This window comes from Lepisma saccharinum, chromosome 1, assembly GCF_977018435.1.
Source record: "Lepisma saccharinum chromosome 1, izLepSacc3.1, whole genome shotgun sequence".
NCBI lineage: Eukaryota > Metazoa > Arthropoda > Insecta > Zygentoma > Lepismatidae > Lepisma > Lepisma saccharinum.
Genome location: NC_139229.1, coordinates 52,895,006 through 52,908,222, shown reverse-complemented (window position 1 = coordinate 52,908,222; position 13,217 = coordinate 52,895,006). Strand labels below are relative to the sequence as shown.

At 39.5% G+C, this 13,217-nt stretch overlaps 1 protein-coding gene across 8 annotated transcripts in view; it reads right to left on the bottom strand.

The window, feature by feature from the left end:
• The window catches only part of brp (ELKS/RAB6-interacting/CAST family member bruchpilot), a 681,904-nt gene that overhangs the window by 68,259 nt on the left and 600,428 nt on the right, over positions 1-13,217 (bottom strand). For 5 of the 8 annotated variants that reach the window (XM_083131745.1, XM_083131754.1, XM_083131737.1 and 2 more), the window contains 2 exons: positions 12,502-12,843; positions 5,186-5,346 (listed from right to left, as the gene is read on the bottom strand). In XM_083131745.1, coding sequence (XP_082987871.1) covers positions 5,186-5,346; positions 12,502-12,843 — 503 coding nt within the window. Of the gene's footprint in view, positions 1-5,185; positions 5,347-12,501; positions 13,189-13,217 lie in introns of those variants that run through there. The other 3 variants (XM_083131785.1, XM_083131775.1, XM_083131781.1) reach the window with 2 other exon arrangements.

Below are 13,217 nucleotides of genomic sequence, written 5' to 3'. Positions count from 1 at the left end.
GGTATGTAGAACGTAGTTTCATTATAATGTAAAGTGTTACGTTGTTTGTGAGTTTTCTTAATAAATGTAACAATCATAAACGTGTCGGTTTAACACAATTTGACATAACACTGTAAGAATAAACAATCCAAGTCTTATAAAATAGTGTGGTGTAAGCATACCTGTCAAGATTTATTTTCATATGGAAGCAAGCCATGGTTACAAAATTTGCAATCATAAATATGTTTACAACATTTACTGCTATCGACGAAGATTTGAAAGATATTGAGGATTATTTGTTATGTTTCGAACAGATAGTATTAGAAATTTGATCAGAAGTTACTAGAAGAAAGTTGCTTTCAGTACACTAAATTTGAGTGATGTCAAGCACTGACATTACATTACAAAATGAAATGTTACAGAAAAATACTCTGTTATTAATACGATCAGAAAGTGTAAAGCAAGAGTCAACAGTTTCATGCACCTTGACCCAATTTCCAAGAAGAACAGTGCAAGGAAACAAACAACCACAACAAAATACTTATGGCTCATCTACTCCAATGAGTCATGGACTGAAATATACTGCTTACAGCTGTCCTAATTGTATGCACAGACATATTTCTAAATACACCTGTCCAGCCAAGGATTCAATTTGTTCACTCTGTAGGTAACGTGGTCACTGGCAGAAATGGTGTAGGAAAAGAGAGCAGTTTAAACGGAAACACGAAAATTTGCAGATGTCAACATCTCACAGTTCAATTGATGAGCAAACAAACAACATGGTTACCTAGTTTTGTCTCATACAGTTGTGACTCACACATCATCGGGTCACCTACATCCAATTACCCTTTATCAAAGAATCCAATGTTAAGGGATTTACTTATTAACGACAAGTTTATGCAGTGTGAACTCGACACTGGATCTGCTGTAACTCTATTCCAAGCAGATTAGTTCAGGAATTGGTTCCCAACGACCCAATTAACTACTCCACTATAAAAATATATGGTGTAGGGAAACATGCTCTTTCAGTGGAAGGATAGGCTGAACTGGAACTTACACACTCTGGATGGACTTACTCACTTCCTGTTATTTTGTGCAAGGAACATCTAAATTATCCTCTTGTAGGTTGTTCCTGGTTAGATATCGTTTCTCCGGATTGGAGAATACTACTGTTACACTCAGAGTTGGCAAGTTCTATGGTAGTCATACATACAGAGATTGAGCAACTTCAACACTCACACTTGAAATCTGAACAAGTCTTTACTTCTAACTCTGGTAGTGATGTATCGAAGCCAACATGATGCATGTGCCGTTAAGTGAAGATGCTGGATCTGCGACAGATATGCTTAGCGGATTACCATTTAATAAGGAAAGACCAGTTGATGAGGAAAGTTGTCAATCCACATGCCCCAAGGTTAAGAAACGTCCTGATAATAGGTGTTCGGAAGCGAGATTCATAGGACAAAGACTCCACGTGAACCATTTCTTCTTGGCTGGGAGGAAGTTCCTATTACTTGTGGATGCTTACAGTCGCTGAGTAGATGTCTGGCCAGTCCTTAGATACCCTGGAGACCACATGCTGGGTTCTTCAGTCATGCTCGATTCTCAGAATTCCACAGACAATAGTTTCCGACAATGGTCCAGCATTCAGCAGCCTCACGTTCTGTTCCTTTTGCCAGAAGTTCGAAATTGAACACATCACAACACCGCCGTACCACGGTCCTAGCAACGGACTTGCAGAGAGATTCGTATCCATGGTGAAGACTTGCATGTTGAGGGTGTTGCATGAACATCCACATCTGACTTCTTTACACTTCAATGCCAAGTTAGCAGAGTACCTGCTGCTTTTGAGCAATTCTCGGTTGGGAGAGGAACGTAGTCTTCCTGCAGCCTCAGTCCTCACCTTCAGTCCATGGACAGTTGCAGAGAAGACAGACGCTCCGCCTTTCTTGAAAGCTAGGCACAACCACAACAACACTTACAGGACATTTTCATCTACCAAAACCGTATGAGTTCAATCACTGAAGCATTTGCTGCCTAACTTCAATCATGCAGATATTGTAGAAAGGTTGGGTGGAACTCACCTTTACAAAGTTCATTTTGCTGATGGGACTCAACGAGTGGTACATTCACGTTGGATACGATGCAGAACACATAGACAACAAAACAGTCCAGAAGACTGGGATGATGATAGTCCACCAAGGCCAGAAGGTGCTGTGGGGGATCGAAATTCGTACTTCAAAACTACCCCACCACAACCAGATATCAGTGGACATAAACCCCAAGATGCTGACACTGCTCCACGACCGAGATCCACATCGATTCCTCATGTGCATAGGAGGTCGACCAAGATTAAAGTACCCCCTGACAGATACAGTTACCTTTGTTAATGTTTTGTTTTGTTACTCGGGGAGGAATGTAGTGCTGCCTCCTAGAGGAAGAAGAAGCAAACTACTGTTGCTATGTAATAATCTGTGCAAACAAGATGGAGTGTGGAATGTAGTTGTGTTATAATGTAAAGTGTTACTTTGTTTGTGAGTTTTCTTAATAAATGCAGTTTATCTTGATAATGCATGTGTTTGCATTGTACAACAGGGTTTCCAGGACAAAGAAGTCCTGATTTTACTGACAGACTACTCGTAACATGTGATATTGGGTTTTGTTGTATTGCAAGAGGAACTTCCTTCAGATCACCTTTACTGGGTAATGCTGGAGTGGAATATTATGTATGCACTTGCTGTAGAAGGTCAGCATATATGCTCCCATTGATAGCTGGGTCATGTGGTTCTGCTGGGGGACAGGACCACCAAGTTATCAAACACACAACATGGTGTCCTTGAAATGTCCTATTTCAACCACGATGGGTAAACCCATTGGTTTCCAGTTTTAGGATAACCCACGTTTCACCATTTGTTATGATTCTCTGCCAAAACCTGCCGTCATATGGATTTTGCAGCAATATTTAAACAAAGGTAACAAGCAACTGAGATTGTTTTGGGTCAACACACTTCTTTGGAGTGAAAACTGAACAATTGCAGATGGTGAATCATGGTGATTTGAGATGCATGGACCTCTTCTACTAACTGATTGATTGAGTTGGTGTTTTAAGTCCAGTTTATGCACAGTAAGGCTAATCGGGACTGGACCTACAGTTTAAATTGGGATCCGAAGAACTATGTGCCTCCACCAGGTATCGAACCTGGAACCCCTTGATTACAAGGCAACAATGCAACTACTGTGCCATTGGGGAGGCTCTTCTACTAATCGTCGGATGATGTTTCCAGGGTGCTCTTCCAGCTTTGGTGTAAGGCTTCAGTACTGCTGCTTACAGGTAGTCCACAACTAGGCTTCAGACCATTTTCATGTTGTTGCAGGGTTAATTGTCTCATCAGCTTTAGCTCTAGAAATTTCCTTCACCTTAGCTGTAGCTTTTTCCCCCTCTTTCCCAATAATGGTGCAGGAACAAACTAACAATATCTTCAAATTAGCCTCTCAATTGGAGTTGATGATAACATAGTTTGCATGCTAACACAGACACCTGACCAGATAATGACCAATGCCCACTTCAAAGTACTATGCATAAAATGCCTGTCTGGGCCGACATCCATGGCATAGTGGTTAGTACAGAATGCTACAATGACAGGAGTCCCAGGTTCGAATCCCAGCCTGAGCATGGGTGTTCTTTGCGAGTGTCCCTTCATCAATTTCATCACCTCATCATTCATCCTCATTGTTGCAACTAGTTGTAAGTGGCAGAAAAACTGGCACTAAATAACAAAAATGAAAAGGAAAAAAATCTGTTTGGAGGTAAATTAATCTCTATTCCTCAGGATGTTGACTTTGTGTTGAATTTATGGCTCACCTTTGTAAGAAATGAGTACACTAATGCTTGAATGCTTGTCCATACTGATAAAAGATAATTAATATGATCCTGAAATTACCTAATATTCCTATCTTGCTACCTGGAAAAGCGTAAGCTAATGAAACAAAAGGGAAAGATGCAGTGACAGACTCGGAGCATTTCTCTAGCTGATAGAATTTTAACCAATTTTCTCCTAGATTAACAGAAGATTGTAAAGAAAAACAATGACTACCATAATGAATGGTTAAGTGGAAGAGAAGGCATCATCTGAACAAAGTCGTAAATAAATAAAAATAAATAAATAAGAATTATTGTTAAGTTCTGTCCTGCATCATGACTGTGCTGCCTAAGGTGTCAGAGTTTGCCCTTGGACTATGGGATGCATGCTGGTTCGAGTCTCTTGGGGGAAAGCGTAACAACTTTTATCCTGACATTTCGGTCAGTGTAAAGGACCAGTGGCTACCCATTACCATGGAAAATTGGGGAGTTACAAATGAGTAGTGTAACCCAGTCATGGAAACCTACAACGACTTGGGGTTTGTCACGTTGACCACACGTAACCCCATAACTGATTGGATGATTGCCCACCTCTGTTGAGTCATGTGGGAACAGTTGGTAGGTAGGTCCTTGCCCTCAAATGCTGTAGCGCTATGGGTTATTTATTATTGTAAATACTAGCTGTCTGAGAGGAAACATCTTCATGTGCCCCTTTAATACACTCACGAGAAAGCCCAAACAAAAGGGCACCAAAATATGCTTTTCATACATGAAACATTATTTCATCACTCCTTTAACTACTCAGGCATTTATAGATACCCAGAATTGAAATAGGCATTAACCATCGAAAAATAGCTAACAGAACAGAATTTGCATGTAGTAAATGCAATATCTTGAAGCACACTTCTGAACTGAAAGTCCATGAAATAGTCAACAAGAACAAAATCATATTTATGGCAAAATCCAGACTCTAGTTATTCTCAAACCTGCATTTGAATCATTGATATACTAGTCATACAGTTTTGTAGACAAATTAAATGGTTGAAAGAATATTAAAATGTAAGTTGTAAATGTGTGAAATAGAGTATTTTAACTCTGCATTTAAATACAATAAACAACTCAGTGTTTTCATTAAATTTGCCCCTGCTGACAACTGTGTACAGAAATTGTTAATTTTCTGTTTAAATTTATGCTATTGTAGTTAGTGTTGGACATTCAATGATGTCTCCACTCTTCCTGAATATTTTATTAATGTTATTACCCACATAAATTAACATTAAATTAAAATTATGACCTTACTAAAGGGCTGTTAGTTTTACCAGGTAAACATAAAAAAATCACACTTACTTCATTCGTGAAAGATCCTGTAGATGTGTTCTTCTTTCTGCTAATAACCCTGTTAGTCGTTCCTCCAAACCCTGCAAACGGGCAACAAGAGGTCTGCAGGTACTGCAGCGAAGAGCATGAGCTGCTTGCAAGGACATTAGTCTCTGCTCCAGCTTTCCAACCTTCGATGCAAAAGAAATTAAGAAGATTGTAAATCTCCAAAGATATAAAATCACTAGCTGATTACCCAGCGTTGCCCGGGTATTCATTTATACCAACCTTCTATTAGACAGGAAAATAATGAATTCTAACTATAGTGTAAAAGGAACTTGGAGTTGAACGGCATTGGGAGTGTCACTATTCATCTTAGCGACCCAAAAACTATGGATTCCACACTAATATCGGTGGTTTTACATGTCACCACTTCACAGCTCCACCCCTAGGGGTGCCAGGGGTGTCCTGGAGTTGAACGGCATTGGGAGTGTCACTATTCATCTTAGCGACCCCGAAAACTATGGATTCCACACTAATATCGGTCGTTTTCGATTATTTTTACATGTCACCCCTTCCAACTCCCACCCCTAGGTGTCTGAAGGGTGTCTTGAAGTTGAACGCCATTGGGAATGTCACTGTTGATATTAGTGAACCCAAAAACTATGGATTCCATACTAATATCGGTCGTTTTTATTACTTGTATATGTCACCCCTTCCCACCCCCACCCCTAGGGGTGCCAGAGGTGGCTTGAGGTTGGAACAGCATTGGGAGTGTCAGTATTCATCTTGGCTGCTCTAAAAACTATGGATTCCACTCTAATATTGGTCATTTTACATGTCACCCTTTCCCACTCTCACCCCTAGGGGTGCCAGAGGGGCTTGGAGTTGGAACGGCATTGGGAGTGTCAGTATTCAGTTTAGCGACCCTGAAAACTATGAATTCCACACTAATATCTGACGTTTTAGATTATTTTTACATGTCACCCCCTTTCCACCCCCACCTCTAGCTGTTTCAAGGGTGTGTTGAAGTTCAACGGCATTGGGAGTGTCACTATTCATCTTAGCGACCCCGAAAACTATGGATTCCACACTAATAACGGTCATTTTTATTACTTGTATATGTCACTCCTTCCCACCCCACCCCTAGGGGTGCCAGAGGTGGCTTGGAGTTGGAACGGCATTGGGAGTGTCAGTATTCATTTTAGCGACCCTGAAAACTATGGATTCCACACTAATATCGGTTGTTTTCGATTATTTTTACATGTCACCCCCTTTCCACCCCCACCTCTAGGTGTTTCAAGGGTTTGTTGAAGTTCAACGGCATTGGGAGTGTCACTATTCATCTTAGTGACTCCGAAAACTATGGATTTCACACTAATACCAGTTGTTTTCGATTATTTTTACATGTCACCCCCTCCCACCCCCACCCCTAGGGGTGTCAGGTGTATCTTACACCCACAGTATTTCTTTCAAGATTGCGAGTGATACGTGTTCCAAGTTTGGTTGAAATCGCTCCAGATGTTCGAGAGTTGTGCTGGAACAAACATACAGACATACATCCATTTTTATATATTAGATGTATACAATGAACATGTGGACATGCAACAATTCGGCAACACATTTTTCAAGCATTTCTGCCACCACAGTAGTTATCTTATCAAAAATAAAATACAATCGACCTCTGTGTCAGAGTGGTTATCGCAATGTACTAAGAGGGCAGGGTTCTCAAGTTCAAAGCCTGTCCTTTGATTTATGTTTTTGTGTAACAATAAATAATATTAATTTGTTCCAACTCTTTGGTTTCAAGGAACAATTTCATATGAACAACACTACTCACTACTCCATTCAGGCTCGAGCCATGTTGGACACAAAGTTTCCTGGTCGATGGAAAGGACGTGGAGGACCCGTTTCTTGGCCAGCTCGTTCACCCGATCTCACGTCGCCTGATTTCTGCCTTTGGGGACTACTTAAAGAAAAGTGTTACCACGAAGTTCCAACAACACCAGAAAACGAATTATTAATGCTTGTGCCTCTATCGCTCCTGACATTTTGGGGCGAACAGTGTGGTGCTTCAGACACAGTGTTTTGAAATGCATTGAAGAGAACGGTCATCATTTTGAACATTTGCTCCTTTAAACATTTATTTGTGTACCTCAAATGATAACTAATTTGTAGTAACATACTTAATTTTGTTGTTCATATGAAATTGTTCCTTGAAACCAAAGAGTTGGAACAAATTAATATTATTTATTGTTACACACAAACATAAATTGCAAACAATTTTCTTTTGCCGAATTCTTTGCACACATTTTTGAATAAAATTCGTTTATGCAATGTCCTCAACAGAAACCAAAACTGTTATTACATAAAGGAAACAAAATGAATCTGAAACTACCAAATGTTTATAAATGTTCGAAGTTTGCAATTTTTTTTACAAAATTTTTCAAACAAAGAAATTCTTCTTTTTCAACAAGGAATCCAAATATGTAAAACGAATGGGGGTGTTACATTTGAAATTTCAAATTTACCCCCCACCCCAGGGGCATTGCGGCATTGAATTACCCCCTCAATAGTATCAAACTTTTATTCTGTGCAATTTTTCGATTGGATGCATTCTGCATGCGATATTCCATACTATCATTATAAATGGACCACCCGGTATATTGCCAAATATCATGATGATATATTGCTGACATGATATATATAACCAAAATATTGTGATGATATATAATCTAGTTTATATCGCAGGGATGATATTTTTTTTAAAATATTGTGATATACAGGGTTAATAAAAAGTATCTGGACAGGCCAGTAATAACGAGATGCGTGGACGGATGAAAATCACATGTTGTAAGTGGGTATTGGTGTGGAAACTGCAATGAATAGGGGTGTGGCCATCATGGCAGCCATCTTTGATGCCGCCATATTGAATATCACATAATATTTTCAAATGGAAAGGAGTATGTATGACACATCAGTTTAGGCTAGAATCGTCCCACGAACGACAATCCGAACTCATTTTGGACCTATCGCCATTCGTGGAAGTGATAGGGTGTACTACGTTTGACTGCAAAAAATGAGATTTCTCTGAAAGAATTGTTTACTGTATTCCTGTGGGTAACTGTACACTGCAAATCACACAGAGCATGAACAAGAAACATGACATTGACTTACAGAATGCCTCAAACTGCTTTCCGTCGACTGTCTGACAATATGCCAACCGATCGTAAAAACTGCAAAGTGCACATTGTAGCATATCCTGAGAAAGTCCTCTTGTATTGTCCACAATGCGATTCCATAGATCATTCAGGGAGTGTGGTTTGGTGTGATACACTTTGACCTTCATATGCCCCCAGAGGTAATAAATTGGGAGATCTTGCAGGCCATTCGATCATACCTCGTCTTCCAATCCATCGTTGTGGAAATGTTTCATGTAAGTATTGTCGAACATCCCATCCATAGTGTGGCAGGTGCTCCATCCTGTTGGAACCAAACACAATTAAAGTTCTGTGTGGACACTTGGATGGCAGAGACAATCTGTTCACGAAGCATTGTCAAATACTTCTCACCTGTCAGATTGCTGTCAATGATGAAAGGGCCAAGAATGATGTCTCCCATCATTCCTACCCAAACATTAAGTTTCTATGGATACTGGGTATGATGTTCCATCATCCAATGCAGGTTTTCATCGCTCCAATAGTGACAGTTATGTTGGTTCTCCTGCCCGTTTAACATAAATGTTGCATCATCAGAGAATACAATGCCATTGAGGTGAATACTATCGTTATCGATATTTTGTATCATTACTTCGCAAAATTCAATATGGCGATTCAAGCCTAAATTGATGTGTCATACATACCCCTCTCTATTTGAAAATATTTTGTGATATCCAATATGGCAGAATTCAAAATGGCTGCCCTGATGGCCACACCCCTATTCATTGCAGTTTTTGCACCAATACCCACTTCCATCATGTGATTGTCCTCTGTCCACGTATCTCTTTCAGACAAATCTAATTTTTTGCAGTCAAACGTAGCACACCCTATCTCTTCCACGAATAGCGATAGGTCCAAAATGAGTTCGGATTGTCGTTTGTGGGACGATTCTAGGCTAAATTGATGTTTCATACATACCCCTTTACATTTTAGAATATTGTGTGATATCCAATATGGCGGAATCCAAGATGGCTGCCATGATGGCCCCACACACACACATTCAATGCAGTTTCCGCACCAATACCCCACTTGCAACATGTGATTTTCCTCCATCCACGTATCTCGTTTTTACTGGTCTGTCCAGATAATTTTGACTAACTGTGCATAATCTGGACGATATATTGCTCAACACTAGTATTGAGCCTGGACCTCTTGACTACAAGGTGGCAATGTTAGTACTATGCTATTGAAATTGGGGAGGCTCTACATAGAAAGAAAATATGTGAGTCATACAGTATTTGGTTTGAAGGGGGAGAGACCAGGAATTTGCTTCCTCCTGGATTTTCTTTTCAATGTTTCCTAACTTCCTTTCCCACTAGGGAAAGAATGCTTCATCCCCTTTTTAAGTGGGATATACCTATTTCCATAGTTAAGGTAAAGATAAAGTACAGTAAAACTACTCCACATTGAAACACGCTGTGAACGTAGATGTTTGTCACAAGTATAACTGTACACCACATGCCAACATTTTCACATATTCACTTTTGCCATAAACCTTTTCTTTTTTAAGCATTCACCACATTATGTGGCTTCCTAAGGAGGTTGAACAAGATTTGAGCTCAAAACATGGTAAAAGGTAAAGAAATTGTTTAAAAAGGTTATAAAGGTAGTCTGATGATTTGTAAACAAGGCAGTTGGATGTTCTCTTGTCGTTTGTTCCATGTCTGGCTAGCAACTAAGCACTTTTTTTTTGAACAATCAAGTTTTAGCCAAAATCTTCTCCATCCTCATGAGGAAGCTATATGATATGGTGAAAGCTACATTAAATTAACTATATGGAAATAAACCATGTAGAAAATAGAATATGATTATGTACCTGAGAGCTAGTAGTGACCCTCCTTCCACTTTACTATCCCAAGTAATCACAACCGTTGGGCCAACATCAGTTTTTACGTGGGAACGGTTGTTTTTACGTTGGTTGATAAATTGACATTGGATCAATGTTTGCCCAACCATGGAAAAGTGAGTCAAAATCAGTTTTAACATAAACTTTCTCATGTTAAGACAACTTTCAAGAGTATGCTGTAAATTCTAGAGTGTAAAATAAATATAATCTAAAATTGTTTCTTTTCGAATATTTCAATCACAGCATATACTTGAATTATAATATTTTTTAATGAAAGTAGAAGCTATTTTTAACTTGCAGTCACTCATCAGTTCTTTTCAGCCACCATGGATGAAAGATGTGTTGGGAATTGCTTCTTGTTTGTCTCTTTATTGTAGCAGATCAAGATCATTCTTATAGGTATTCTTGTGAAAGTGGTTAAACAATGTTATGTGCAGACTAAATTCCATGAAAGGTGGAAAACTAAGTAACTCTAGAAATCTTTTTGTGATACCACTTGAAGCTACCTTGAAAACAATTATACGATATGAATGAGCAAGTGGTGTGATTTTCTTTTATTTTTACAAATAATTTGTATTATTGTTTACATTTGGCCTCTCGAGAAATTATATATACATCAGAACACCAGTAGATTGGTCCAATGTAAAAACCACGTGTTGGGCCAATGTTAGATCCTAATCCTTTGCGCAACAGCCCATGAAGGGCCTGGGCATACCTACCGACTGCCGGTCTCCCTCCCACACTTTCTCTCGTCACCTCTAAGCGTGGAGATCTTCAACCAGTATTGGAATAGTCGGGAAGTCAGCCCGACGTATCCCCAGCCGTTATAGTAGGTCGTCTCGACCGGATTACGCTCACTCACTCGGAGCTTCCCAATTTCCTCACGATGGTGGGTTGCCACTGGCCCTCCAAAATTACGATTGGCCAACGGTATGTTGTTACACTTCAATACATGGGCCCAATGTTGGGCCAACCACTTTTGGTTACTTGGGATATTTGGTGTTATACATGAAGTCTTATTCATACCTAGAGTTGAGTACATTAGTCAAAAGTAATGTAATTATATTTGGTCTAGGAATTAATTCGTGCACCTGGACAAGAGATGGCGTAACGAGCGTATCGTCCCACAGTTCCGTGTAGCCACGCATGCGTTGAAAACTCCTGTCAGAGTGCATCGTTCATAGTATAGGGCAGTTGATTGACGCATCAACAACAGCATTTTGTAGTCAACTGAACATGGCGCAGTTCGTGCCAGATAAAGTGTTTTTGCGGGGTGTTCTGCTTCATTACTTTAACATGCAGAAAAGTGCTACTGAAAGTCATCGTATTTTGGTGGAAGTGTATGGTGACCATGCACTAGCTGAGCGAACGTGTCAGAAGTGGTTTGCACAGTTTAGAAGTGGTGATTTCGGATTTCGATGACAATTAATGCGTTTGAAGCAAGCTCTGGCCAGGAAACTACCAGAATGGGAGAACAGACATGATAAACTTAATTTTCAACATGATAATGCTCGCCCACATGTTGCAAAACCGGTCAAAACCTATTTAGAAAATGTCGGATGGGAAGTTTTACCCCACCTGCCGTATTCACCAGACGTTGCTCCTTCGGACTACTACTTGTTCGATTGCATGAATAATGATTTGATTGGACAGCGGTTCACTTCTTCAGAAGATATCGAAAAATGGGTCTCTGACTGGATCGCTTCAAAGGATGAGGACTTCTTTCGCCACGGAATCCGTAACTTTCCTGACAGATTGGCGAAAGTGGTGGCTCGCGATGGACAATATTTTTCTTAAGGTATTTATGTATTTTGTGTTTGAACTACAGCTTCAATGTGTGTGTAACAACCGCACGAATTAATTCCTAGACCAAATACAATTATCATTACTTTTCTTCTAAAAGTAACACATTACTCTTCTTCATTACTTTATCATACAATAAGGACATTTAACTGTTTACACAAGTATCATACACGTTTTCTGTGCAACATGTTTTCCCACTGTTTTCAACAAAACAACACACAACAAAGCATGCTTCATCCTGGCTAATAAACCCACCAGTTCCAAATTTATCCAGGAAATGCAAAGTAACACAGTACCATTACAATTACACAGTGTAACTTTGGTAGCACGTTACTCGCACAAAGTGCCAAAAACGTAATGAATTACTTCCCAAATAACAGGAAATGAGTGGCCACTCCCTTCATCATGTTGGCACAAGGTGTAAGTCATGCTTTACCTTAAACTTCAACTTATATAATAAAGCTAATCCTAATCCTCACCTTTTCTGTTATTTCCTTCCTCTTCTTCTCTTCTTCATGAAGTACCATTTCTCTCTCTGCTGTTATCTTCACGCTTTCCCTCAGTGCCTCCTCCAGTTCCTCTATCCTGTCATTTTTCTGCTTCACCACATTCACTAGCTGCTCCAGTTCCTCTATTTTCTCATGATTCCTCAAAGCATCCTCAAGTGTATGGAGTTCTTGCTCTAGCTCTAATATCCTGCTCTGCTTCGAATTAATATCCCCATTCATTTTACTTATTTCATCGTCTCTCGTCTGCACCTCCTTCACTAGCTCTTCCAGTTGGATGTCCACGGCTTCCACTGCTATTTCTTTCACTTCAACCTACATGTTTTTTTGAGTTATGTCAAGTTTTTTTCTATATTTTTTATTTAAAAAATGCAAAACATATAACAAAAAATCTAACAGAAATAGTAGCCACTAAAAGAAAAAAGATGTAAGAGGTGTCCTTAATAAAAATATGTCGAGTAAATTATTCTTCTCTTCACAATGTAATAAAATTCTCTAGGCACTAAAAATCTCACCAGCATCCCAGCTTCAACAATTTTTTTAACAACATAACAACCTTCATGAAAGAACATGCTAAAGTTGTACTAAAGAAATGAACATGGTGTCCATTAGACAGGAACATTAGAAGAAGCTCTTTAAGAACCCAGCCGGACCTGAGGCCTTTTTTGGTTCAAACATAAAGCAACCAA